Raw genomic sequence first — 24740 nt, 5'->3', positions numbered from 1 at the left:
ATAAGAAGTAGCCATTGGTAAAAAAGTTAACTACGAAAGAATTGGACGAAATAGCAATGAGAATAGGAGAAAGTATGGAGAGTCATTTCAAGAATCAGGGAGTCAGTTTCTAGCCTGTCATTCTAACCAATATTATTCACCAGAAAGTAGAATACCGGTTTTCAACCTTTTTTAGCTTGAGGCACACTAACTTAAAATTTGGTTCAGCCACTGCACACTTGGGTAAATAATCTCTATAATGGTAGTGAGTATAATCCAAATTCGCGGCACACCTACAGGTACTTCACAGCACACGGGTTGGGAACCTCTGAAGTAAAAGTGACAAAAATGTTGAAAAGATAAATGATAATAACGAAAGTGACATTGATATATAGCAAAGTGAAGATGTTATTGGTAATGCCAGCAATGAACAGTGAAGTGAACTTACATATTCCAATCAACAGAAATTTTCTTTAACAAACGAGGAAACAATAAATGTTTTGCTTGACAGAACCAATGCAAAACCCATTGATTATTTTCAATTATTTATATCTGAGGATGTAACTGAACTATAGTAAGAGAAACAAAAAAAAATACTTAAATGTTTTTACAAAATAATACCATGAAAAGGAGTAGTAGGTGTAAAGGATAGAAAAATTACAAATATCCAAGAAATGAAAATGTTCTTGGGTCTTAGGATATGGATGGCACTGTAGAGATCCAATCATATTCATTGAATAATAGAATATATACAAATGAAATGTGTTTCCTTTTTTACTAGAAATTGATTCCAGATTTTGGCATCTTGGGGAAGAGATCGAAGTGGAAAGATTATGTAAGATTCAACTACTACTTTATTTGGTAAAGATAAATTTCAACATAACACAAAATAATCTAATACTTTTGTAATAAGTACATGCACAGATAAAACATGTTTATATTTTGAATGTTTGGAAAATGTTCATAATCAAAATAAATAAATATGTTTCAATCAGCTATATTTTTGTCCACCCACTTGGGTGGACACTGATTGTGTATTTTACTAAAAAACTACTATATCCACCCACTTTGGGGGACAAGTTTTAATGTACCATATAGGTTTTCCGATGAGAAACCTAATGGTATTTGTAATTGTTCTATGACAAGAAATAAAGAAAATATAGCTCTGGCACTCCTAAGCAGTTTACAAGATTTTGTCTTGACACCAACAAGGGATACTCTTGTCCACCCAATGGGGTGTATTAACTTGTTAAAGTACTTCACAAAGACATGTTCAAATAATGGGATAACTTAACAAATATCAGTGAGGAACATGGTCTATGATAAACATTACAAAATAAGATTTATAATTGGATTGATTGACCAAATATGTAATATTGTCTTCCACCTTTATACCAAATAATGTAGCAACTGAAAGATTAGACATACTGTAATAGATGTATATAACTTTCCAGTGGAAATATCTGGAATATGAAAAGCTTAACACCAAATACAGCTCTTATTAGATTAACGGTTGGCTGTGTAAACTTTCTCGTAATGCACTGTGGCAAATAGGGTATACGGTACATATATGCCTAGTAACACACTCAATGTAAGTTAATAAATATCTCTAAACGCAGCCAAGGTGTTAAACATTCAAAACATACAGCAAATGAGAGTTTCTAGAGAGAAAAACAACTATGAGCTTCCAGGCAAATAATATGAATAGCACAGACTCAAAAAGATTGAAAGAAATAGAAATATAAAACAAACAATATAAATAAAATATTGTTTAAATAATATCGAATCTGCCTTGAAAATTTTGCACAGATAAAAAATACAATAAGAAAAGGAATTCAAAAAGACATTCAAATAATGGGAAAACTTAACAAACACCACTGACTGAAAGATTACCCATACTTCAATAGGTCTATATAACTTTTCAGTGCAAATATCTGAAATATGAAATATTATGAAAAGCTTAACACTTTCAACCCTGGTGTTATAATTATTTTTCTTGTCCACTGGTCTGGTGCCCCGAATACAACAAGGTAATGTGACATTAGAGTGATGCCTCACTGTCCGAAGAGTATGATTTAGTAGGCATTACATTAATACCGCCCACCTAGGACATTCAAAATTTACAGCAAATGAGTGATTCTAGGAACATAAACAAATAATGTGAAGTGTGAACTTACATGCAAATACTATGAATAGCATAGAATCAAAAATATCGAAAGAAATAGCATTTAAATGGTCAAATGTACATATCAAAGAAGAACTTAAAACTTGGGCAGAAAATTGTTGGATTCTTAAAACACTCAACAAAATATCTAGACAGAATCTTAATTTGAAACATGCAGTAATTATCTTGTTATCAGTTCTAACTTCATCTGTTAGAAAGGTATAAACCTAATGATATTAAACTTATTTGGATTCAAACAAAAAGTGTCATTTAAAAGTAAGCAACAGATTTTATGTTATTAAATATAGTTAATACACACATACCATCATTGTTGAGCTTGCAAAATGGTTGTAACAGCTCTATAAAATCCAAGTTATTTTTCTGGCAACTTTTTTCTGCAAGGTTAGTGCACATCACAGCAATTTGGGGAGTAAATGCATTTTTGATCAAATCTTGAGGACTCTGTTTGTATTGTGCCATATTATACCAAAAATATAAGAAATCAAACGTTTACGAAGTTACATCAAAAATTTTTACATACTTTTTATTTATTTTTGAAAATAGTATTATGTTTTCATTATCAAATAATACCACCTAAATCACAGAAACACATCCTTAATGTGTCAATTTAGTACCATTTTTTGACAAATGATATAAATATAATTTTTCACGAGTAGCCTTGATCACAAACCATACATACTCATAGACGTTTCACGTAAATTGTCAAGGTCAAGACAGCAAATTAGTTACCATTCCAATCAAGAGATGTCGCTGTCAGTCAATTCTCTTGTCATATTTAACAACTGACAGTTGACAATTAAATTAATTTTTATTTACTTTTTATTTTACAGTTTGTGGCTTAATTATTTTATTATAGTGGTGTTACGTTTTTAATTAGATTTAGTCACAATTTTAATCAAGTGTATTAACCTCCTCTCCATTTTTATGAGTAGAATTTTTAGTTTACATTGATCATCCCGTGTTGTGTTTCTCCACATTAAAAAAAACAATATAATAGATCCTGAAACAGTTTATTCCAATAGACAAGTGTGTCGTCAACATTTCGGACCTATATATTTTTGGAAGTTTGTAAAAGATTATAAGGTATTTATCTAAACAATCATCCTACAAGATCCTTTCAAAAATTTTCATTTAAGTCGATACACATCAGTGCTTTCACGTGACACATAGCAGTAGTGTTTAGCATTTTGAAAACAAATTGGAATATTTGAAGTTTTCAGTAAAATATGGAATAAAACATTGAATTGTCTTTCTGTTGTTTTAATTTCCTGCGAAATTTCATCAAAAATCCCGCAAAATTTATAATTTGAAATTCTCACGTAACTAAAATTTGTCATTTTAGTTCCCATTCCAATCAAGAGATGGCGTTAATTCGATCCGAAAGATTAACATGGTCGTGAAACGTCTATAAGTATGTATGGTTTGTGGCCTTGATAGTATACTGACATGAACATGAAGTTGCAACATCCTTAGAGAGGTTTCACACCATTTTCACACTAGCGGCTCGTCAATACTGAATACTGATTGGTTGATTCAAATACCAACTTTAATTTCTAGAAATAATAACAGCTCAATAAATAATAAAAAATAAGTTGATAATACGTCTACTTTGTTTCGTCTGCTACTTTAATTGATAAAAATCATTATTTACTGCGTAAAATTGAAGGATATTTTTTATTTTACTTTGGTTACATATTTATATGTTTTTAAAGGAGAGAAGTGATGTTCGTAAATACTTTTTAAATGCGAAGACTTTTAGAAGAAATTTTAATCTTTGTAGTTTAATTAATATGATTACTATGGTCCAAAGTCTAGGTTCAAATTCGAATTCTATTGGTTATATTGACATTTCTAATGTGAACTAACTTCACGTTATGTGAGGTGTGGACTATAATCTGTCCAGGTTCCAATGGTTTAAGTTGTGGTATCTGCCAAACCTGCATATGACAAAATTGTGCCGATCTCCTGATTATTGAACTCTTCGAAAAGAAATATATTGATATATTACTATTATCAATACAATTAGTATAATGGCTACACCTACAAGAATATTAAGCCGTCTATTGGGTAAGCACTTACATAATAAAATGGCAAGAGTTTTAGCTCCAAGACGACCTTTGCCAATTAATAACTTTTGGATTTCCAGCTGACGGTATCAAAGTGAAACAGCCTATTAGATTTAATAGTTACGAAAGCACGAGACCAAATTTAAAATTATCGGCTCAAACCAAAGTTATATGCCAAGGCTTCACTGGGAAACAGGGAACCTTTCATAGTAAACAAGCTATTGAATATGGAACACGAATGGTTGGTGGAGTGTCTCCTGGAAAAGGTGGAAAAACTCATCTTGATTTACCAGTTTTCAACTCCGTAAAAGAGGTAAGGTTTTAATAACATGTATGTTTATGTCAAACAGTCCCTGTACTTTCTTATTTAGGGGCCAAACTCCCTGGGGCTAATTTAACAGATAAATCAATATTTATATCCGAATTGTAGTCATTTTGTATTAAATTAAGACAGTATTTAAATTACTGTACTTGTGAGTACTTGTATCAATGAACCAGTACTCAATGTAGATAATTTTTATTTGTTTTTGTAAATGTCTTAATCATAAATGTGATAAATACATTGTTTTGATGTGTGTTGTTCAGAACTGATTCATTCATTTATTCACTATTGATTCCAACTCAAACTAATGAAAATACCTCTTTAGATAAATATTTTTTTGTTAAAACTTTCGCTTACATGACTGCATATGCAGACACTTACAAAGTAAGACAGCAGACAAGCAGACATTTTCAGTACATATTGTCAAAGGAATCCATAAGATCAAAGATCTTATGCACAATACATAAATGTTTATGTATCTGTGGCTTGGTGCTTAAAGGACCAATGTCAATTTTTTGCAGTTTTGTTGTGTTAATTAACACATTGACTGTGACTATGACTACAGCTGTGATCCTTCAGTCCCTTACAGCTTATATAGGACTGAAACAACAACTGTGGCTCACTGCTGTTATCGAAAACAACTGTGAGACACAACAATTATGTATTACTGCAGCCAACGTGTTAAATTCAACGAAGAAGCAGTATATTAGTATAATGATGCTTCTACTTGCTCTTGTATACTCGATTATATATTATGATCAGGCAGAATCTGGCAAGCAGGAGGATACTGGCATACTAATGTAGGATTGTAAATATTTTATCTTAATTTTTAAGATACCCTGTATATAATATTTCTTTAATTATTCGTATTTACAAACACGAAACAAGCGGTTGTCGGCGAGGCTCTAAAATGCACAGATGGGTGGGCGTATCTAATCGAGGGGTAGTTTAAGTGAGCAGTTTCTGTTTATTTTTAAGACATAAAAATAACAAAGTAGAGCCCTTTGACCCAATTTTTATTACTAATAGGCTAGTTCCCGCGAAAGCGAATTAAACCATGAAAAGGGGAAGATTAGCAGTAAGGGAATTTTGGTTGTGTGGGAACGAATACATTTAGTCGATTTTAAGATCTCAACGACATTAGACGTGTTATTGATTACAAGACGCATAGGGATAATACTAAGACAGGTATTATATTGATTAGACGCAAATTATCGATAAATACATTTCTTTTGTAAAAATAAGAACACGTAGAATTTTGGTCGCAAAGTACACTTTTACAATTTTACATTTCGATAAGTTAATAGTAACAATAATTTAGTTATCTATTTTATTAATTAAAACTATTAAACATCAAACGGACTTTAATTACGATCATCTTTAAAGAAAACCTACATTTTGGGGGCTCAAACCGGGATCTAAGAAAGACAATTTCGTCATAAAGTTCGCGAAATACCGTAAAGTGAAGTGTAATTAAAAAATCGGCTTAAGTGACGAGACGTAATTTTTGGAAACTGTTTATGACTGTTCGGGAAACGTGGAAACTGTTGGTGATTTTCGGACTTTTTTAAACTATTGGTGACTTCCGGACTTTGTGAACTGTTGATGTATGGTTGTGTTGGTGGAGTAGCAGGCTAGTACAGTGTAGACGACGCTGTTAGGCAAATACGACGGCTGTTTGGGCAGTGAAGACGACGACGAGACGCAATCATAGCAAGCAGTATTACCAAGGAGAAATCAGGTGTGTTTGTTCCAATATTTTAAAAATAGTCAAGACACTTTGGTCTTGTGTCTGGAAATTAGAAATCTGACCAAAGATTATTTTTTTCGAGGAGCTGTGAACTGGAACTTTGACGATAAACAGTGAATGTTGCGAAAGAACTATCATAAATCATTTAACGATTAACTTTTTTTTTGTTTTTCATTGTTTTTTTTTGTTCATTTATTTTATTAAATCATAACTTTGTTAGTATTTGTAGTAAATATTGATAATTTTGAAGTAAAAGCGACTACAATTCTACAGTTCACAAGTACAATTTACACACGGGAAAAAATAATCTAACTTTTTAGTTAAAAGATAATTTATCTTTTTATTTTTGTTTTTTTTACGTATTATTATTATATACCTTTTTAAAATGCAGTCTAATCAAACTCTTAACGATTTTCCAAAAATTAGTTTAAACCTTAAAAATTCGGCATTAAGTGCTGTTAAGGCGTTGCATGTTGTCGCGTACGGGGATAAAGGGTTGCCGCGACAAACAAGGAAGAACTTGCGGAATTTCACAAAATTTTCGTGGGATAAAGAATCCGAGGAATATTCCACAAAAATAGAAGACGTGAAAAATAAACTAAGTATGCCGGACTTAGTAGCAGTTTGCAATGTTTTAGATCTGAACTACACTGGTTCAGAAGACGACGTGATTGAACGTATTTGTTCATTTTTGAACGACTTCAATCTTGAAGACGAGAATGACGATGAAGACGAAGACGCTAGCGATGATGACGGTGATAAAGACGTTTATCACAAGGAAAACGGTAAAGACGTTACCGAAGACGATCGCTATAATGAAGATAACGACGCAAATAGTGATAAAGACGCTTATTACGAGGAAGAAGGTAAAGACGTTACCGATGACGATATGGATGATGAAAGGACGACGGATTTATTTACGAGGAATAGATCAAAATCAAACAAAATGACGAGAGGTAGATTGAATGATTCATTTGCCTTAACTTTTAGAGACGTAGAGGACAGTATAAGAAATTTCGACGGAAAAGACGATTATCCTATAGGAAAATGGATCACTGATTTTGAAGAAATTTCCAATCTGATGGGATGGAATGATTTGCAAATGCTAATTTTTGCTAAACGCTCTCTAAAAGGAATAGCTAAACTGTATATACAGTCAGAGAAAGGAGTTAATAGCTGGAAGCTCCTGAAGAAGAGACTGACAGCAGAGTTTGAGAACAAAATAAGTAGTGCTGAAATTCACAGAATGCTGATGAATAGAAAGAAGAAACAAGGTGAAAGCGTACAGGAGTATGTACTAAAAATGAGAGAAATCGGTAGCAGAGGAAACATAGAAAATGAGGTCATAATGCAGTATATAATTGAGGGAATTATGGACGACCCTGCTAATAAAGTAATACTTTATGGTGCCAAAAATTTCAATGACTTTAAAGAGAAGATTAAACTGTACGAATTGATTAAAAAACAGACGACGCAAAAATCAGTTAAAACCGAGACGCATAAAAAGACGTGGACGAACGAGGAAGTAAGACGAGATGAAAGAAGAGCGCCTCAAAGTAGGAATAAAAAGGAAGAAAAATGTTTCACTTGTGGGATTGAGGGACACAGATTGACGGATTGTCCTGACAAAGCCAAGGGAGTAAAATGTTTTAAATGCCTTCAGTTTGGACACAAGTCTTTTCGATGCAATAAGAAAGAAGAAGAACCATCAACTTCTGGACATGTAAATATTATCGACGTTGTACATAAAAACTCTTTGACATTGAATTGTGGAAAAATATCACTACGTGCATTATTTGACATAGGAAGTGATATCAGTGGAGTAAGAGAGGATATTTTCAAAAAACATTTTGATGGTATGATTCTGTCACAAAACGTATTAGATTTAAGTGGATTAGGAGGTACGAGAGTTAAAACTTTAGGTTCATTTAATAAAATAGTAGAAATTCAAGGAGAAGGTTTTAATATTTTATTTCATGTTATTCCAAAAGAAGCACTAGACGTTGAAATTATTCTCGGAAACAATATACTGAGACAAGCAGAAGTTACAATAACAGAAGACGGAATAATTTTATCTAAAAAAAGAGTAGATACTTTTATAAGGAGGATTACAGTAATTAGCGAGACGGCAGTCAATAATGATTTTCAGCTGAACCATACAGAAGATAAAAAAATAAAGACGGATATAGAGGGAGTAGTCAAAAGTTACGAACCAGACAAGACAAAGACGACGGAAATATACGAGGACTTCTTTATAAAAAACAATATTCCTTTTAAATACGAAGACGGCAAGCAAGTGTTAGTCATTCCGAAAAGAATGCAAACAGAAGTAATTAGAAGCTTACAGGAGGTAGAACATTTTGCTGTAACAAAAACACAAGATTTAATTCGAAGAGAATGTTACATTCCAAATCTTAGAGAAAAAATCGAGCACTGTATAGGGAATTGCGTTAAATGTATACTTGGAAGCAAAAAAGAAGTTATAGAATGCGTGAAGAGACATCCAAAGGATTTCGGAAATCCGCTCCGTATAATATCTGACAGAGGTACCGCATTTACGGCGAAGGAATTCGAAGACTATTGCGAACAAAGAAGCATAAAGTCGACGCCGTTCGAAGTACTGTTCGGAACGAAGATGAAGAACAAAGAAGATCTGAGGATGAAGGAGATCATAGAACAGGAGATAATTAAACAATTTGATGAAGATAGAGAGATGCTGAGAAACGAGAGTCGTCAGTTAGTCAAAATTCAAGAGGAAAATAGACGCAGATATGATCTACGAAGAAAAAGGCCGAGAATGTATAAAAAGGAGAACTTAGTGGCAATAAAGAGAACACAGTTTGGTGAAGGACTCAAACTGCAGAAGAAATATTTAGGACCGTACGTGGTAGTACAAGTGAATCCAAATGACAGTTACGAGGTAAAGAATTCTGGATACCATGGTGGACTTCAAAGCACTTCAACGTGTGCAGAGTACATGAAGTCGCGGATAGGTAACTAAACGGAATTCGGGTCGAATTCGAACAGGATGGCCGAATGTAGGATTGTAAATATTTTATCTTAATTTTTAAGATACCCTGTATATAATATTTCTTTAATTATTCGTATTTACAAACACGAAACAAGCGGTTGTCGGCGAGGCTCTAAAATGCACAGATGGGTGGGCGTATCTAATCGAGGGGTAGTTTAAGTGAGCAGTTTCTGTTTATTTTTAAGACATAAAAATAACAAAGTAGAGCCCTTTGACCCAATTTTTATTACTAATAGGCTAGTTCCCGCGAAAGCGAATTAAACCATGAAAAGGGGAAGATTAGCAGTAAGGGAATTTTGGTTGTGTGGGAACGAATACATTTAGTCGATTTTAAGATCTCAACGACATTAGACGTGTTATTGATTACAAGACGCATAGGGATAATACTAAGACGGGTATTATATTGATTAGACGCAAATTATCGATAAATACATTTCTTTTGTAAAAATAAGAACACGTAGAATTTTGGTCGCAAAGTACACTTTTCACTTTTACATTTCGATAAGTTAATAGTAACAATAATTTAGTTATCTATTTTATTAATTAAAACTATTAAACATCAAACGGACTTTAATTACGATCGTCTTTAAAGAAAACCTACACTAATATAAATGGTTTTTGGTTGAATTTAACGTTGACAAAACAAAACAGCAAAAACTTGGCCCTTTTAGTAACAAGCCAAAGATTCTTGTTTTTAACACATTGGCTGCCGTGTCTCATATTGTTTTCGATAACAGCTGCATGACACACCTTAGTTGTCTGCAGTTATAATTCTGCATTATAGCCTTGTGAGACACAGTTGTTGTCTCAGTCCTATAACCTATAATGGACTGAACGATCACTACCGTAAATGTTTAAAACTATTTTTGTAAGTTGGCATGAGGGACTGATTTTTTTAAATATTATGGCGGTCAATGTGTTAAGCATACATGCTCTTCCAGTAGGGATCTATGCTACCACTGATCTATAGGTCAATCCAATATACCACATTATACCAGACCAGATCTCTCATAGTGAAGTAAAACCACCTGGTGCTATTACAGTATGAGGTCTACATGTCCCTATCTAAACTGCGCGTCATAGAAAACGGGCACCCTAAAAAATGGGTCATTTTTGATGTCGCGTATCTCCTAAACCTGTTGTCCGATTTAAATGATTTTTTGAATATGTTATAGCCCTATTCTTTGTCAATATCTCTGTAATAATATTTTTGCAAAACAGGTAAATTTTCATTGTATACCGGGTGTACGAATCAAACTGTGTTTTTTTCTCAAAGTTCGCAACACCTTGTGGATTATTCTAGCATTTATAAAATACTGAAATTAAAATTCAACTATAGCCTCAGGTTTTCTTAACATTGTGTTTTTTGATTCATTCGCTTATGTTGGATAATACAAAAGTTATGTACTTTAACAACTAGCCATGCTCTTCATCAGTATAGGGTGTTATAAGTCTAAAGTGTTTCAGGGACTAAATAAGTTTGACAAACTTTAAGGGGTAATTCTGCATTAAAAATAATGACATTTTGCTTTATAATCATATATCCGCAAAAGCTTCGTTTCCGAGATACGGGATGTTAAATTTTTTCTTACAAACTGATGATTTATTTATTGCTTTAAAACCGGTTGAGATATGCAAATGAAATTTGGTAGGTTTTAAGAGATGGTTATTGGGCATTTTTTGACATTCAACTAAGAATTTTATATTCACTATTGGAGCGCATACGGGTAATATGACCGATCATATTATTCGTATGTACGCCAATGGTGAATAAAAAATTCTTAATTGTATATCAAAAAATGTTTAAAAATTACGTCTTAAAACCCACCAAATTTCATTTGCATATCTCAACCGGTTTTAGGGCAATAAATAAATCGTCAGTTTTTAAGAAAAAATTCAACATCCTGTATGTCGGAAACGAAGCATTTGCGGACATATGTTTATAAAGCAACCGGTCATTATGTTTTCATGCAGAATTACCCCTTAAAGTTTGTCGTACTTCTTTAGAAACACCCTCTACTGATAAAGAACATGCCTAGTTGTTAAAGTACATAACTTTTGTATTATCCATCATAAACGAATTAATCAAAAAACAGAATGTTAAGAAAACCTGAGGCTATAGTTGGGTTTTAATTTCAGTATTTTATAAATGCTAGAATATGCCACAGGGTGTTGCGAACTTTGAGAAAAAAACACAGTTTGATTCGTACACCCGGTATACAATGAAAATTTACCTGTTTTGCAAAAATATTAATACAGGGATATTGACAAAGAATAGGGCTATAACATATTCAAAAAATCACTTAAATCGGACAACAGGTTTAGGAGATACGCCACATCAAAAATGACCCATTTTTTAGGGTGCCCGTTTTCTATGACGCGCAGTTTATTATACATACATACATAATCGATTATAGTGTGCAAAATAAGTCAATTTTGTGTCTTATTCCCAACTAAAATAGTAAATTGATATGTCAAAGTGTTAATTTGTAAAAGTAAAATAATAATTCTTCTGATTTAAGTATGTGTTTTATTCACTTTGTAAATATTTTTTTGCTGGCACTGTATACCTCTGCTGGTAAACGATACCATAATCTTTTCTCAGAAGGGTTTGCACACAGTAATGAAAATCTTTACAAAGTAAATAAATCGCATAAATGAGAAGAATAATTTATTATTATATTAATTTTACAAATTAATACTTTGTCGTATCAATTTATTATTTTAATTTGGAAAAAAATTGGTCACAAAATTGGCTTATTCCCAACTAAAATAGTACATATAACAAAGGATTCATTTGTAAAATTAAAATAATAATTCTTCTTATTTATACATTTTTAAATGCAAAGATAGACTGTATACTATAGTGGCACCAAGCACTTTGTCCATCTACCCAACATGGCTGTCAGACCTTCTAAATGTTAGTCTCAAAAGTTAAGTATCAGTAATCAGGGCAAGTCCATAGCATCCCTCATAAGAGATCCTGTGGAAAATTGGGCTTGGAAATTTAGGTTCTTCACCTCCGATAATCTTAAGGTGGCAGGTTCATCAATAGATAGTAATCATGTGAAAAAGTTGGAATACTGGAGATAATATTGTAACTCCTGGCTACTCACTAGTGATATAGGATTATAGAAAGATGATCATAGATGTTAACAATAGAGTTAACTATATGATTGGCAATTAACCAAAATTCATTCCACATCTGATGTGGAAGCAGAAAGAACATCAAAGCATAAAAGAGTTACAATACATCGTTACAAAACATCGTAAGAATGGAATTGCCTGGATCTCATACAATAATTGTTGGAGACAGAGAAATCTATTGTAATATATCGACAGTTGAAAGGTAAAAGGTTGTAACCCACAAATCAAGTTTTTCCAGGAAGTAGAAACAACGTTCCATTTAAGTAATTTTATGAGGAATAAACCTAATCATTTTTTTCATTAATTTGTACATGAATAATTCATCTATAAATTAATAAAATAATTAGGTATTAGGTTAATTCCTCATTACTTAAATAGAGCGTTTTTTCTACTTCCTGAAAAAAGTTGATTTGTGGGTTACAGTTACAACCTTTTACCTTTCAACCGTCGATATGTTTATACAGGAAAACACACTATATTATTAAACTAAAATCATTACAGTAATGAAAAGTGGCATGATATGAAAACAACAAACGATTTAATAATTACTGAAAGGTTTGGTTATTATTATTACGGCATGTGATCAATAACATAGCCGGTCATAATAATAAAACAATACGCCCATAAAAGCAAACAATATTATATACACATAGTTTCAAAAATTGATTTGTTCATGAACAAGGGATTCCGCTAATTTTTTTTTTTGACTATTTTAGATTCCACTATTTTTTTTTACTATTTTAGATTCTTCTTTGGTATTTTCACAGTTCAACAAAGGTTTACTCAAACTTTTTTGAACTTATACTGGGTGAAAGAAAATATATGTTTTTCGGATATTAAGTTTGAGCCACCCTGTAGGGAGGACACGGTATAAGTGTGGGTATTCATCGAAATCGTATTATAGTGTTATGTTTTATGAATATTTTGCTTTTTGAATGTCTCTAATATCTTTAGAAACAAAGAAATTACACTGTTTTATTCTTTAACATGACATGTTTTAACTGAAACAAAACTAAATTAACAATAAAAAATAATGGTTAATAAACCTTAAAAACAGAAAGGCACATAACGTTAACATTTCTTGTCGACACCTTAAGAGTTTAGTTGTCGACCAAGTGAGCGGTATGCACAGCACAACATACGAGAGACGAGATTGTTTCATGGAGGCTCTGTGATGTTTTGGAGTGGAATTTCCTTGATAGTAAGTACAGATTTGGTATCTACGTGGAGGCTCTTTAAAGAGCGAGAGGTATATTACACAGAGAACTTTCTGTGAACACTTTGTCCCTTTCAAAGTATATATAGAGAATAATTTCATCTTAGTATATAATAAGACATGGCCTCCTTACGTATCGCATATCGTCAGTTAAAACACATACTACATATTAAAACCGTCTAATTTCTTTGTTATTAAAGATATCAGAGAAACTAAAAAATAAAATGTTAACAAAATATGAGACTATAACATAATTTCGATGTATACCACCCTTTGTACCTTTTTCTCCCTACAGGGTGTCTCAAACTTTTGTTTCAGTTAAAACACGTGTTAAAGAATAAAACCGTCTATTTTCTTTGTTTCTAAAGATATCAGGGACATTTAAAAAACAAAATGTACAGAAAACATAGGACTATAATATGATTTCGATACATACTCAAACTTGTACCTTGAATACAGAGTGTACTCCTACAATACAGAGGGTACTACTTGTACCTTGAATACAGAATACCTCCGTACAGAGTGTCTCAAACTTAACATAAGAAAAACATTTCTTTTCTTTCACCCGGTATAAGTACCAAAAAAAAGTTTGGGTAAACCTTTGCAAGCAAGCAAGCAATTTGATTTAACTCGACCTGTGGGAATGTCCACCCTCTCGAAAGAGTACATTCGGGTGTAACAATTCATTGGGGCGAGGTGTTTTGACCCGAGTATATACAGGGATCACCCCACCTCGCTCCAATGCCCCAGGCCATCCCTTTCCCCCCCATAGCACGCTGATGCGCGATGAGGGCACAACTATCGTAGCCAAATGCTCTTCACAATGGAATCCTGGGTAATAAGATTCCATTGTGGTACCCTAATCGAATGCAAAAAACTAGGCCAGCGTGATGCGCTCTATGCCTTTATCCTCCTTCTTACTTATCCGCGGAACTAAAAATTGCTTGCTTGGGCCCCGAGTCATCGTGCTGAGCCCTAGTGGGCTCCGCCCGATGACTCGTTGCTCGAGTTTGTATGTGTTTTATGGTTTTTTTTATAATTTTTTTGGGGGCTTTCGCCATTTTTTATTTTATTTATATTTTTTTGGGGGCTTATGCCCTTCTGTAATTTTCTAAAATTCACTTACCTTAGAGGCGGTCGTGGTACTTGATCTTCGTATGTAACGCTGTCTTCGGCACTTGTTTTCGAGCTACGAACTCACTACTATCACTTATCACTTTTGTACTCTTATCCCACTATTTGTTGCTTCGGACGTCTGTGCTTCCATCGGTGGAACTCATCATACCTTAGCGTCTCTCGCAGTATGTAATTTGGGTGGTGCTCCAGTTCCGCGAATTTGGTCCTTGCCTTATCTGTCATGATTTCGGTGACTCTCACCTGTTGGAGTTCTCTGAACAGGAATCTTTCAGCTACATATCTTGGGACTCTGGCGGCCTCCCTCAAGCTGTTGTTGTGGGCTGCTTGGATCTTCTTCTTGTGTGTGTTACATACGTGTCCCCATGCGAGAGACGCGTATGTTAATACCGGTAGGATTATACTATTGATCAGTCTTAACCTTGTTTTCAGTCTTAGTTTGCTTTTCCTGCCTGTGAGTCCTCTTAGTGTTGCTTTTGCTATGTTGGCCTTCCGGACTGTGGCTTCTACGTGTTTTTGGAAGGTTAATCCTTTGTCCATGATGACTCCTAGGTATTTAGCTTCTTTTTTCCACTCGATGGGTCTGTTCTGCACCGTCAGCTGTTCCTCTGGCTGTTGTCTTCCTTTCTTGTATAGAACCGCTTGCGTTTTATCTGAGGTGATGGCTATCTTCCATTTTATACTCCATTCTTCTATTTCTTCTAACGCTGTTTGCAGGTTGGTCACTGCTATATCTACATTTCTATGTTTGGCCGCTATCGCTGTGTCGTCGGCGTAGGGTAAACCTTTGCTCAATTGTATAAATACCAAAGAAAAATCTAAAATAATAAAAAAAATTAGCGGAATCAGTTAACCTGTTCATGAAAAAATCAACTATGAAAATGAGCATAATTTTAGGTGATGCATAATTTTTGAAACTATGTTTACTATTTTCCAGTATATTTCCTCAATCCCCCTCCTGAACAAACCAATCCAGTTCTTAACAGATATTTCTTGACGGTTTCTGTTAAATCTTAATAATTGACTTTATGCTTTCTGATAAATTGTCTCTTTGATAGCTTTTTCTTTGAGCACTGTGTTCAGATTTAGGTGTTGGCCTCCATGACAATTTTTGCCAATATTTTTCTCAATCTTGTTGGGCATGTAACAATTGATCTGCTGATAAGTGAGTCCATTGATGAAGGTTTCGGAGCCACATATTCATCCTACCAATTCCTCCCTTTCCCTCTATCTTTTCTTTAGGAATTAACTGCAGTATCCAGTATCTGCTACCTCTCATTATAAGGATTAAATGAAAAGTTATTAGGCCTTAGAATAAAGAAGAAAGTATTCTCCTACTTTCTCTCTCCTATTTGCTTTGTCATTTTTCGAAATCTCGTCTTTAACATGTAAAAGATCGTTGCTTCGGTCTTCATATGACAATTTTGTCTCCCTTGTTAAGAAATTAATGCAGAGTGTACCAGATATGGCTTGTAGGACAATAATTGATGAAATGTTGTATACACTAACGAATTTTAAATAAAGCATTTATTTTCCTTTCTTTAGAATCATTTTGTATTTGTCGAAACATAATACATTAATCCATTCTGGAGCTATAACCCTTATGGGGATATTAAGTGTGATCATAACCCAATTGTAGATAATTTCGTCTATGATTTAAAAAAATCCACAAACCTAATCCTACAAGAATGTTCCTAAAGGAACGAGCATGAATGTATGTGCAGATCTTACAATGGCAACAAAACAATCCGCAATATTTGTATCTGGTTTTTCTCCAAAAACAGAGGCGCAACAGATACTCGATTTTATAAAACACAAAGATCTGGACAATGAGGTAATATGTGAGAAAATGAAGACTAAAACAGACAAATACAAAAGCTCTTTTAAACTCACTTTACCTGATAATAAAAAAGCAAATACAATGAGAGAAGATCTATGGCCAAATGGTACTATCATTAACCATTTTCTAAACCTACAGAGACGCTCTCTCAGAATAAATCAGAGCGGCATGGTGAACCCTCAAAATTGAGTGTTATACACTTAAACACTCAATCAATTGGCACCAGTATCAATGTATTAAATAGCATCTCAAAAGAAATGAAGATTGCCTTGCTCTTTGCCTTACGGAGCATTGGAAAACTGAAGACCAGCTTCAAAATTACAATATCAAAAATTTTAAATTTGTATCTTCATTCTGTAGAGGTACCAATGAACATGGTGGAGCAGCTGTATATGTTCGAGATAAATATACCAGTACAGCCAGGGAGTACATTATTAGTTTGTCTGAAAAATCAGTATTTGAATGTGCAGCAGCAGAAGTCCAGCTTAATAAAATGAAGATCGTTGTGCTATCAATTTACAGAACCGAACAACCACAGATTCTTATTGAGAAATTAGATGAAATATTGTCCGATTTGATTTGTAAAGATTGTATAATTTTTTAACAGGAGATTTTAATTTAAATATACTCCAGGACGCAAAATGGCCAGGTATTTTTAAAAAAAATTTAAGCTCTTTTAATATAATTCCTTCAATAACAGAATTCACACGCATAGATGGTGCCAAAAAGTCGAGCATTGACAATATTTATACAAATATTGAAGCATTTACATCAAAAGTTTTCAACCCTCACACATCAGATCATTTGGCTCAGATAGTTAGATTTGAGATCGGTGGAATGCCTTCGGTAAGTATTAAAAAACGTTAGTTTAATGCAGAAAACAAACAACATTTCAAATTCTTGTTAAGTCAGGTGGATTGGTCAAATCTCTTTGCATGTCATTCTTCACAAATAGACAGCCAATGGGAAGAATTTAAAAATATTATAGAAACATTAATTCAGCAATGTTTTCCTACAAAAAGATTTAATAGCAAAAATCGTAAAGAGAGTTGGACAAGTGTACCAGAGGTTACTTCCTGTAAATCACGGCTGGATATTTTGTTCACTTTAAGTGCCAATAATGAGCTGTATCGAGAGGACTATAGGGCTGAAAAGCGTAGATGCGTAGATATAATAAACTTTTGGTTGAGTCTCGAAAAAACTTTTATCATAAAAGGTTGGAAACTAGTGATAACAAGTCTAAAGTTTCATGGCAAATAATCAAAGAAATTAAAGGGAACTCAAAAAGCTCCAATGTTCTGGGCTTACAAGGTGAGTCAAATGATCTATTCAATGAAATCAACACTTCTATGGCAAATGCAGCTATAAATGCAGTCAATAAAATCAAGCCGGTAGAAAACTTCAGCGTTAATATCAGCACTGTCTCAGAAAGTATGTTTTTGTTTTGTGTTTCTGAAACTGAAATTCTAAAAATAATTCAAAATCTAAAAAATAAACATAGCTCTGGTCATGATGGAATTTCCACAAATATCATTAAGTATGTTGCACATGAATTAAGTTATCCTCTAACTTACATTATAAATAATTCCTTCGCATATGGCTACTTTCCACAAAATTTAAAGATAGCTCTGGTGAAACCACTGCACAAGAAAGGTGATCCAACTAAAGTGGAGAATTATCGACCCATCAGTCTTCTCTCGTCCTTCTCTAAGATTTTTGAAAAAGCTATGTATAATAGACTTGAAAATTTCTTCAGGTCAAAAAATCTTCTCAAACAAACACAGCATGGTTTCCTAAAGGGCAAATCAACTGATACAGCTATATTTGACTTTGTTACTAAAATACTTGAAAACTTGGAACTAAAAAACAAAACACTAGGAGCTTTTCTAGATCTGTCAAAAGCATTTGACAGTTTAGATCATCAAATACTGCTGATCAAACTTGACAAGTATGGATTACGATGCCCAGCTTTACGTTGGATAGAGTCATTTATCACAGGAAGGTCACAGAGAGTTTGTCTGGAAACTAATGGTGAGAGAACACTCTCAGAAGCACTGAATCTCGAGTTGGGGGTACCCCAGGGAAGTGTTCTTGGACCTTTTTTATTTCTTGTATACATCAATGATCTTGCTGAATCTGTAACAGATAAATCATTTAACCTTATTAATTTCGCAGATGACTCAAATTATCTGATTTGGGCCAAAACTGTTGAAGAGTTGCTCTTGAAAACAGGTGAAAATCTGGAGAGGGCTGAGAGATGGTTTGCTGGGAATAAATTATTGTTGAACTATGATAAGACTGTCTTCATCTATTTTAGAACCATTCAGTCTCGAGGTCCGATCACGAATATGGTAAATATTCAATCAGACCACATAGAAACATCCAACTCTGTCAAATTCCTGGGTATCTACATTGACCAATATCTGCAGTGGGATGTACACCTATTGCAGTTATGTAAAAAACTGAACTCTGCATGCTACTCAATAAGAGTGCTTAAAGAGTACTTACAGCAGGATACTCTTCTTACTGTTTATTATGCTAACTTTTATTCTCAACTACGTTATGGAATCATGTTCTGGGGAAATGCAGTGGCAACATCAGAGCTTCTTATCATTCAGAAAAAAGTAGTACGGATTATTCTTGGGATGAAAATCAAGGACTCATGCAGGGGGAAATTTAAACTACTAAATATACTTACTTTTCCAGCCATCTACATTTATGAATGTTTAAAGTTTCTTTTTAAGAACCCTTTATTATTTAACCATTACATCCCCAATCATGCCCATCACACAAGAGCTCTAAACCTAACTATCCCTAGACACAGGCTTACTCTAACAGAACGGAGTCCACTATATGCCTGTATCAAATTCCACAACGAGTTACCATCAGCGTTAAAACAAGAGATTCAGTTTGGAAGATTTAAAAGAGAATTATTTAAATATCTGGTCATTGTAGAACCATATACTGTGGTGGAATACCTGGAGTATTAGTTGTTTTTGTTATTGTAACATGTAATGTCTAATTTTTAATTTTAACTATGATAATAATTGTTCTATGTACTTTACTTGACGTTATTTGCTCAAATATGTAATTATTCTATTCTATTCTATTCAAGATATACAGTGCACTGGAATATGTGTTACGCCCCCATATTAACTTATTTATTTTTAGCACTTAAGCAAAACGCTCGTACAGGTCGATTTTTAAAATAATCATAGTATATTATTGCATCAATGTTTCGAACTTTACGAGATCCCTCTTCAGGTGACAGGCATAACTTTGATTTTTTTTTAAATGGGAAAGTATATCATGTTACACGTCATTTAAAAGATTTTCAAATACTGATTACAAAAATGTTTAATACTTTAATCCCTTCTGAGAACGTAGGCGTAAAATTTTGGTCGAATTCTTTTTAAGTGTATTCATTTTTTTCGAATACTGAGAAAACTAATAAGTATTTTTGAAAAATTTAAACGCAGAATAAAATATTACAGTAATATCGAGGGTCGAAAGTCCCTGAGAACTTCTATAATGAATATTTTAATAGGTCACAGTGGTGAAAAAAAGGGAAAATTTAGTCTGATTTTAATTTCAAATATATCATTCAAAAGAAACTTTTTGTATATGCTAAGGGACTTTCAGCCTTTGGTAATAATGTAATCTTTTATTCTGCGTTTAAATTTTTCAAAAATACTTATTAGTTTTCTCAGGATTCGAAAAAAATAAATGCGTTTAAAAAGAATTCAATCAAGATTTTGCGCCTACGCTCTCAAAAAGGATTAAAGTGTTATACATTTTTGTAATCGGCATTTCAAAAGCTTTTAAATGAGCTATCACATGATGTACTTTTCCATTTATAAAAATCAAAGTTGTGCCTGTCACCTGAAGAGGGATCGCGTAAAGTTCGAAACATTGATGGTATAATATACTTTGATTATTTTAAAAATCGACCTGTCTGAGCGTTTTGCTTATGCGCTAAAAATAATCAAGTTAATAACGGGGGGTGACACTTATTCCAGCGTACTGTATAATCTCAAACAACTGAGATGATACCAAGCAAGAAATAAAAAAATACTTAAAAAACAATAATATATCTAATTCAGAAGTTGTTAATGATGTTGAAACAGAAATAAACCACTTAGAAAACATTGGGAGAGGTAGAGAAATATTAAACCAATACCTGTGCGTGATTGAAAATGACAGAAAAGAAAAAGCCATGAATGACTGACAGTATATTACAGATGATAGACGCAAGAAGAAGAGAGAATCCAAAGGGAAAGATTACTCTGCATATCAGTTTGTAGACAGAGAGATAAGAAAATCTGTCAGAGAAGCTAAAAACGGAATTCTGGAAGAACATTATAAAGAAATCTAGATATTAGAATGTAAACACGATTCATTCAACCTCCACAAAAATATCAAAGATGCAGCAGGCCTCTATTAATCAAACAGGCCAGGACCAGAAAGGACTAACAGATTCTCAAGGAAATTCAATAGTTCATATTGAGGAAACAGAAACAACATAACGCTAACTGATATAGATGGATGAATACTTATAAATGGAGATAGACTGAGCAACATAAGATACGTTAATGACTCTCTCATTTTTGCAGACAGTCTTAAAGATCTGCAGTAGCTTGTCTCCATGGTAGCAGAAGTAGCAGGTTTTTGGCTTGAGTTTAACTTCAAAAACAAAATGGTTATAAGCAAAACTAGGATACCACTGGAACAATTATTAGTTAACTAACAACCTATATCACAGATCACCAACTTTTGTTATTTGAGTGCAAATTTAAACGTACAGAGGTAACACTCTGTGAAAATTAAGTTAAGGATCGAGCAAGCAAGATCAGCTTTCGTCAAAAAGAGGAATATCTATAACAGTCACGATATAAAGTTGAAAATAAAAGTTTGTTTACCAAAATGCTACATATTCTTCTTTCTTTTATATGGAGTAGAGCCATGGACTTTAAATAAAGCGACCTTCGTTAATACTTTAACCTGACCACTACCAGATTTTTTAGAGCTTTTAAGAGTGTTTTATTAAGATTTTTGAGTCCACAAAATTCCAGATCGAAAATAAATATATTTTCTTCTAGGCACGCGAAGCCACCGGAGCTGATGCAACTGTAATATACGTGCCACCGCCAGGAGCAGCTGCTGCCATCATAGAAGCCATTGATGCAGAAGTTCCCCTTGTCGTATGTATCACTGAAGGTATACCACAACATGACATGGTACGAGTTAAGCACAAATTGTTACGCCAAAATAAAACTAGACTGATTGGACCTAACTGCCCAGGTAAAGTATATTTTTGTATAAGTTCCATCAATTTTTTCCCACCTGTCTTTTCCATGAATTACAATAGAGAGATTTTAGACCCTCTACTTTTTGACGTACGTTAAACGTAAAACGTTATACCTGTCATGCGCACTGAGAGATAAATAAGGGATAACGTGTTTGCTTAAAATAGTTTTTGAAACCCTTCAGAAAATACGCACACAGATTAACGTTAATTGACATTTGACAAACGTAACCTATAAAACGGCAGTTGTGTGCTATAACTTATTTTATTGAATTATTTGCCAAATACAATTTACTACTTTAGGAACACAAAACATCCATTCTAAGTTTAACAAGACAATTCAATCCAGTGTCAGATTTCTCAAAAAATGGTGTAATTTAGAATTATTCTACCAGGGTTGCCAAGCAGATTATATTCAATTATATAATATGTTTATTACCTGATCGTTTTTAAGAAAAACAAATTTTGATTACAATTTTATACATCGTTACTATATTTTTTTATTCTAGTTTTCTTTGGTTCAGCTCATATGACTTTTTTTTCGTTTTTTATGATTTAGATATATGACATTTGGCAATCTTACAAATACGTAATCCCTTAATAACGTAAACCTTATTTCCACCTAAATAAGGAGATACCTTATCCGCTAATAAAGTAATACGTTATTTTTCAGTTAATGCGCATGAGCAGAATAGCGTATAACGTTTAACGTTGCTGAAATAAGGGGCTTAAAAACTCTCTAGTATCAACTTTGTAATACTTTTCCAAAAATATTTATTGTTTCAGGTATAATAGCTCCAGAACAATGTAAAATAGGAATCATGCCTGGCCATATCCATCAAAAAGGTGTTGTTGGTGTTGTATCAAGATCAGGAACACTAACTTATGAAGCAGTCCATCAGACTACCCAGGTCGGTCTAGGTCAAACACATTGTGTTGGTATTGGTGGGGATCCTTTCAATGGAACCGATTTCATCGATTGTTTAGAAGTATTCCTGAAAGATCCAGAAACCAAAGGAATAATACTCATTGGTGAAATTGGAGGTGTTGCTGAAGAACAGGCTGCTGATTATCTGATAAAGCACAACTCTGTACGTAATAAAATTATGTATTTTAAGTTACTTTTATTATTTTTGTAGATCACTTTTTAATGTTCGTATATTTACAGGGTTCAAATGCTAAACCAGTTGTGTCCTTTATTGCTGGTCTGTCTGCGCCACCTGGACGTCGTATGGGTCACGCAGGTGCTATCATTTCTGGAGGAAAAGGAGGTGCTCAAGACAAAATCAACGCATTGGAAAAGGCAGGCGTAATAGTTACGAAATCTCCTGCACAGATGGGCAACGAATTGTTGAAGGAAATGCGTCGTTTGGGATTAGCCTAAGTATGTTTGACTGTATGATATAAGGCTCCTTATTGTTCGGTTAATTATTAACTGCATAGCCTCTATTCGTTATTTTTCTCACCTGTTCTTATTGTGTATATTCCAAAATTCACGTGTAATAAATAAATATATATGTATATATTACTTATGTTGTCTTTTTAATTTACCTATACAAAGTTCTACTTCGAGTAATCAATCTACTTGATGTCAAATAAATAGAAAAATCAAATATACTGTGTTGTTTAAAGATTTAAATCAAGCATTTAAAAGTGCCATAAGAAAGAGATTATATTTAATATACATTGAATGTATTATTGTTCAAATTGACGTAAAATAATAGGATAGGAAGACGCCTTATCACTGGCACTCACACTAAAAGTGAGATTATTATTATCACTAGTCATATATGGTTAATTCCCCTTATATATTAAACAAAAGCACGAGATAAAGAGGTCGACCTTACATGTCGAATATACAGGGTGTTAATAAATAAGTATGAAAAACTTTAAGGGGTAATTCTACATAAAAAACAGTGCTGGTTTGCTCTATAAACATATGTCCGCAAATGCTTCGTTTCCGAGATACGGGGTGTTGAAATTTTTATTTCAAACTGTCAATTTATTTATTGCTCTAAGACCAGGTGAGCTATGAAAATGAAATTTGGTAAGTTTTAGGAGGTAGTTATTGCGCATTTTTTGACATACAATTAAGAATTTTGTATTCATCATTGGCGCGCATACGGGTAATAGTCTGAATTTTTTAAAGAAAAAAATAGTACGCCACTGAGATATTTCAAATTAAAAATAATTTTTAAATTCCACGTTTCATTTTTGATAAAATACCTTGTCTTTTTTCCATATCGTGCACCGTTTTTATGCAGAAAAATAAAACATCTTGACGCGTATTTTTCATTTCTTAATACACTGTCAAGAACTATCTAATATAATAATACTAAACTAGAACAATAACAGAAAATATCACTGATAGGATTTTAACTAGGTGCAAAGCTGCAAGAAATGTTTAAAATGATCTCCTTTACAGGTAACAGAAAAATTTTATATTCATCATTGGCGCGCGTATGGGTAATGGTATAAATTTTTGTAAGAAAACAATAGTACGCCACTGAGATTTGTCAAACTAAAAATCATTTTTAAATTCCTCGTTCAATTTACTACAAAAAATCTTTGCCTTTTTTTAATACGAGGCGCTGTTTTAATACAAAAAATAAAACATCTTAACGCTTACAAAGTATTTATTTGAGGTAGTTTCCATATGCATAGAAACTTAGTTGAAATATTTTGTAAACGTTAAGATGTTTTATTTTTTTGCATAAAAACGGCGCCGCATATGAAAAAAAGACAAGAAAGATTTTTTGTCGTAA

The 24740-nt window shown here is 33.2% G+C and overlaps 2 protein-coding genes across 2 annotated transcripts in view; one reads left to right on the top strand and one right to left on the bottom strand.

The window, feature by feature from the left end:
• LOC114330793 (trafficking protein particle complex subunit 8) overlaps positions 1-2787 on the bottom strand; it is a 65813-nt gene extending 63026 nt beyond the window's left edge. The window contains exon 1 of the mRNA XM_028280202.2: positions 2467-2787. Within this exon, the coding sequence (XP_028136003.2) occupies positions 2467-2623 (157 nt within the window). The 5' untranslated portion in view covers positions 2624-2787. The remainder of the gene's footprint in view (positions 1-2466) is intronic.
• Positions 2788-4006: 1219 nt separating this feature from the next.
• LOC114330795 (succinate--CoA ligase [ADP/GDP-forming] subunit alpha, mitochondrial) lies at positions 4007-23503 on the top strand. Its single transcript, XM_028280205.2, has 5 exons — positions 4007-4231; positions 4311-4543; positions 21770-21971; positions 22762-23066; positions 23144-23503. Exons 1-5 carry the CDS (start codon positions 4195-4197, stop codon positions 23357-23359), a joined length of 993 nt encoding a protein of 330 aa, XP_028136006.1. The 5' UTR covers positions 4007-4194; the 3' UTR covers positions 23360-23503.
• The last annotated feature ends 1237 nt before the right edge of the window (positions 23504-24740 follow it).

The sequence above is a fragment of the Diabrotica virgifera genome, chromosome 10 (genome assembly GCF_917563875.1).
Source record: "Diabrotica virgifera virgifera chromosome 10, PGI_DIABVI_V3a".
NCBI classification, from domain to species: Eukaryota; Metazoa; Arthropoda; class Insecta; order Coleoptera; family Chrysomelidae; genus Diabrotica; species Diabrotica virgifera.
The sequence above is the reverse complement of the archived record's forward strand: the minus strand, read 5'-3'. Positions and strand labels throughout refer to the sequence as shown.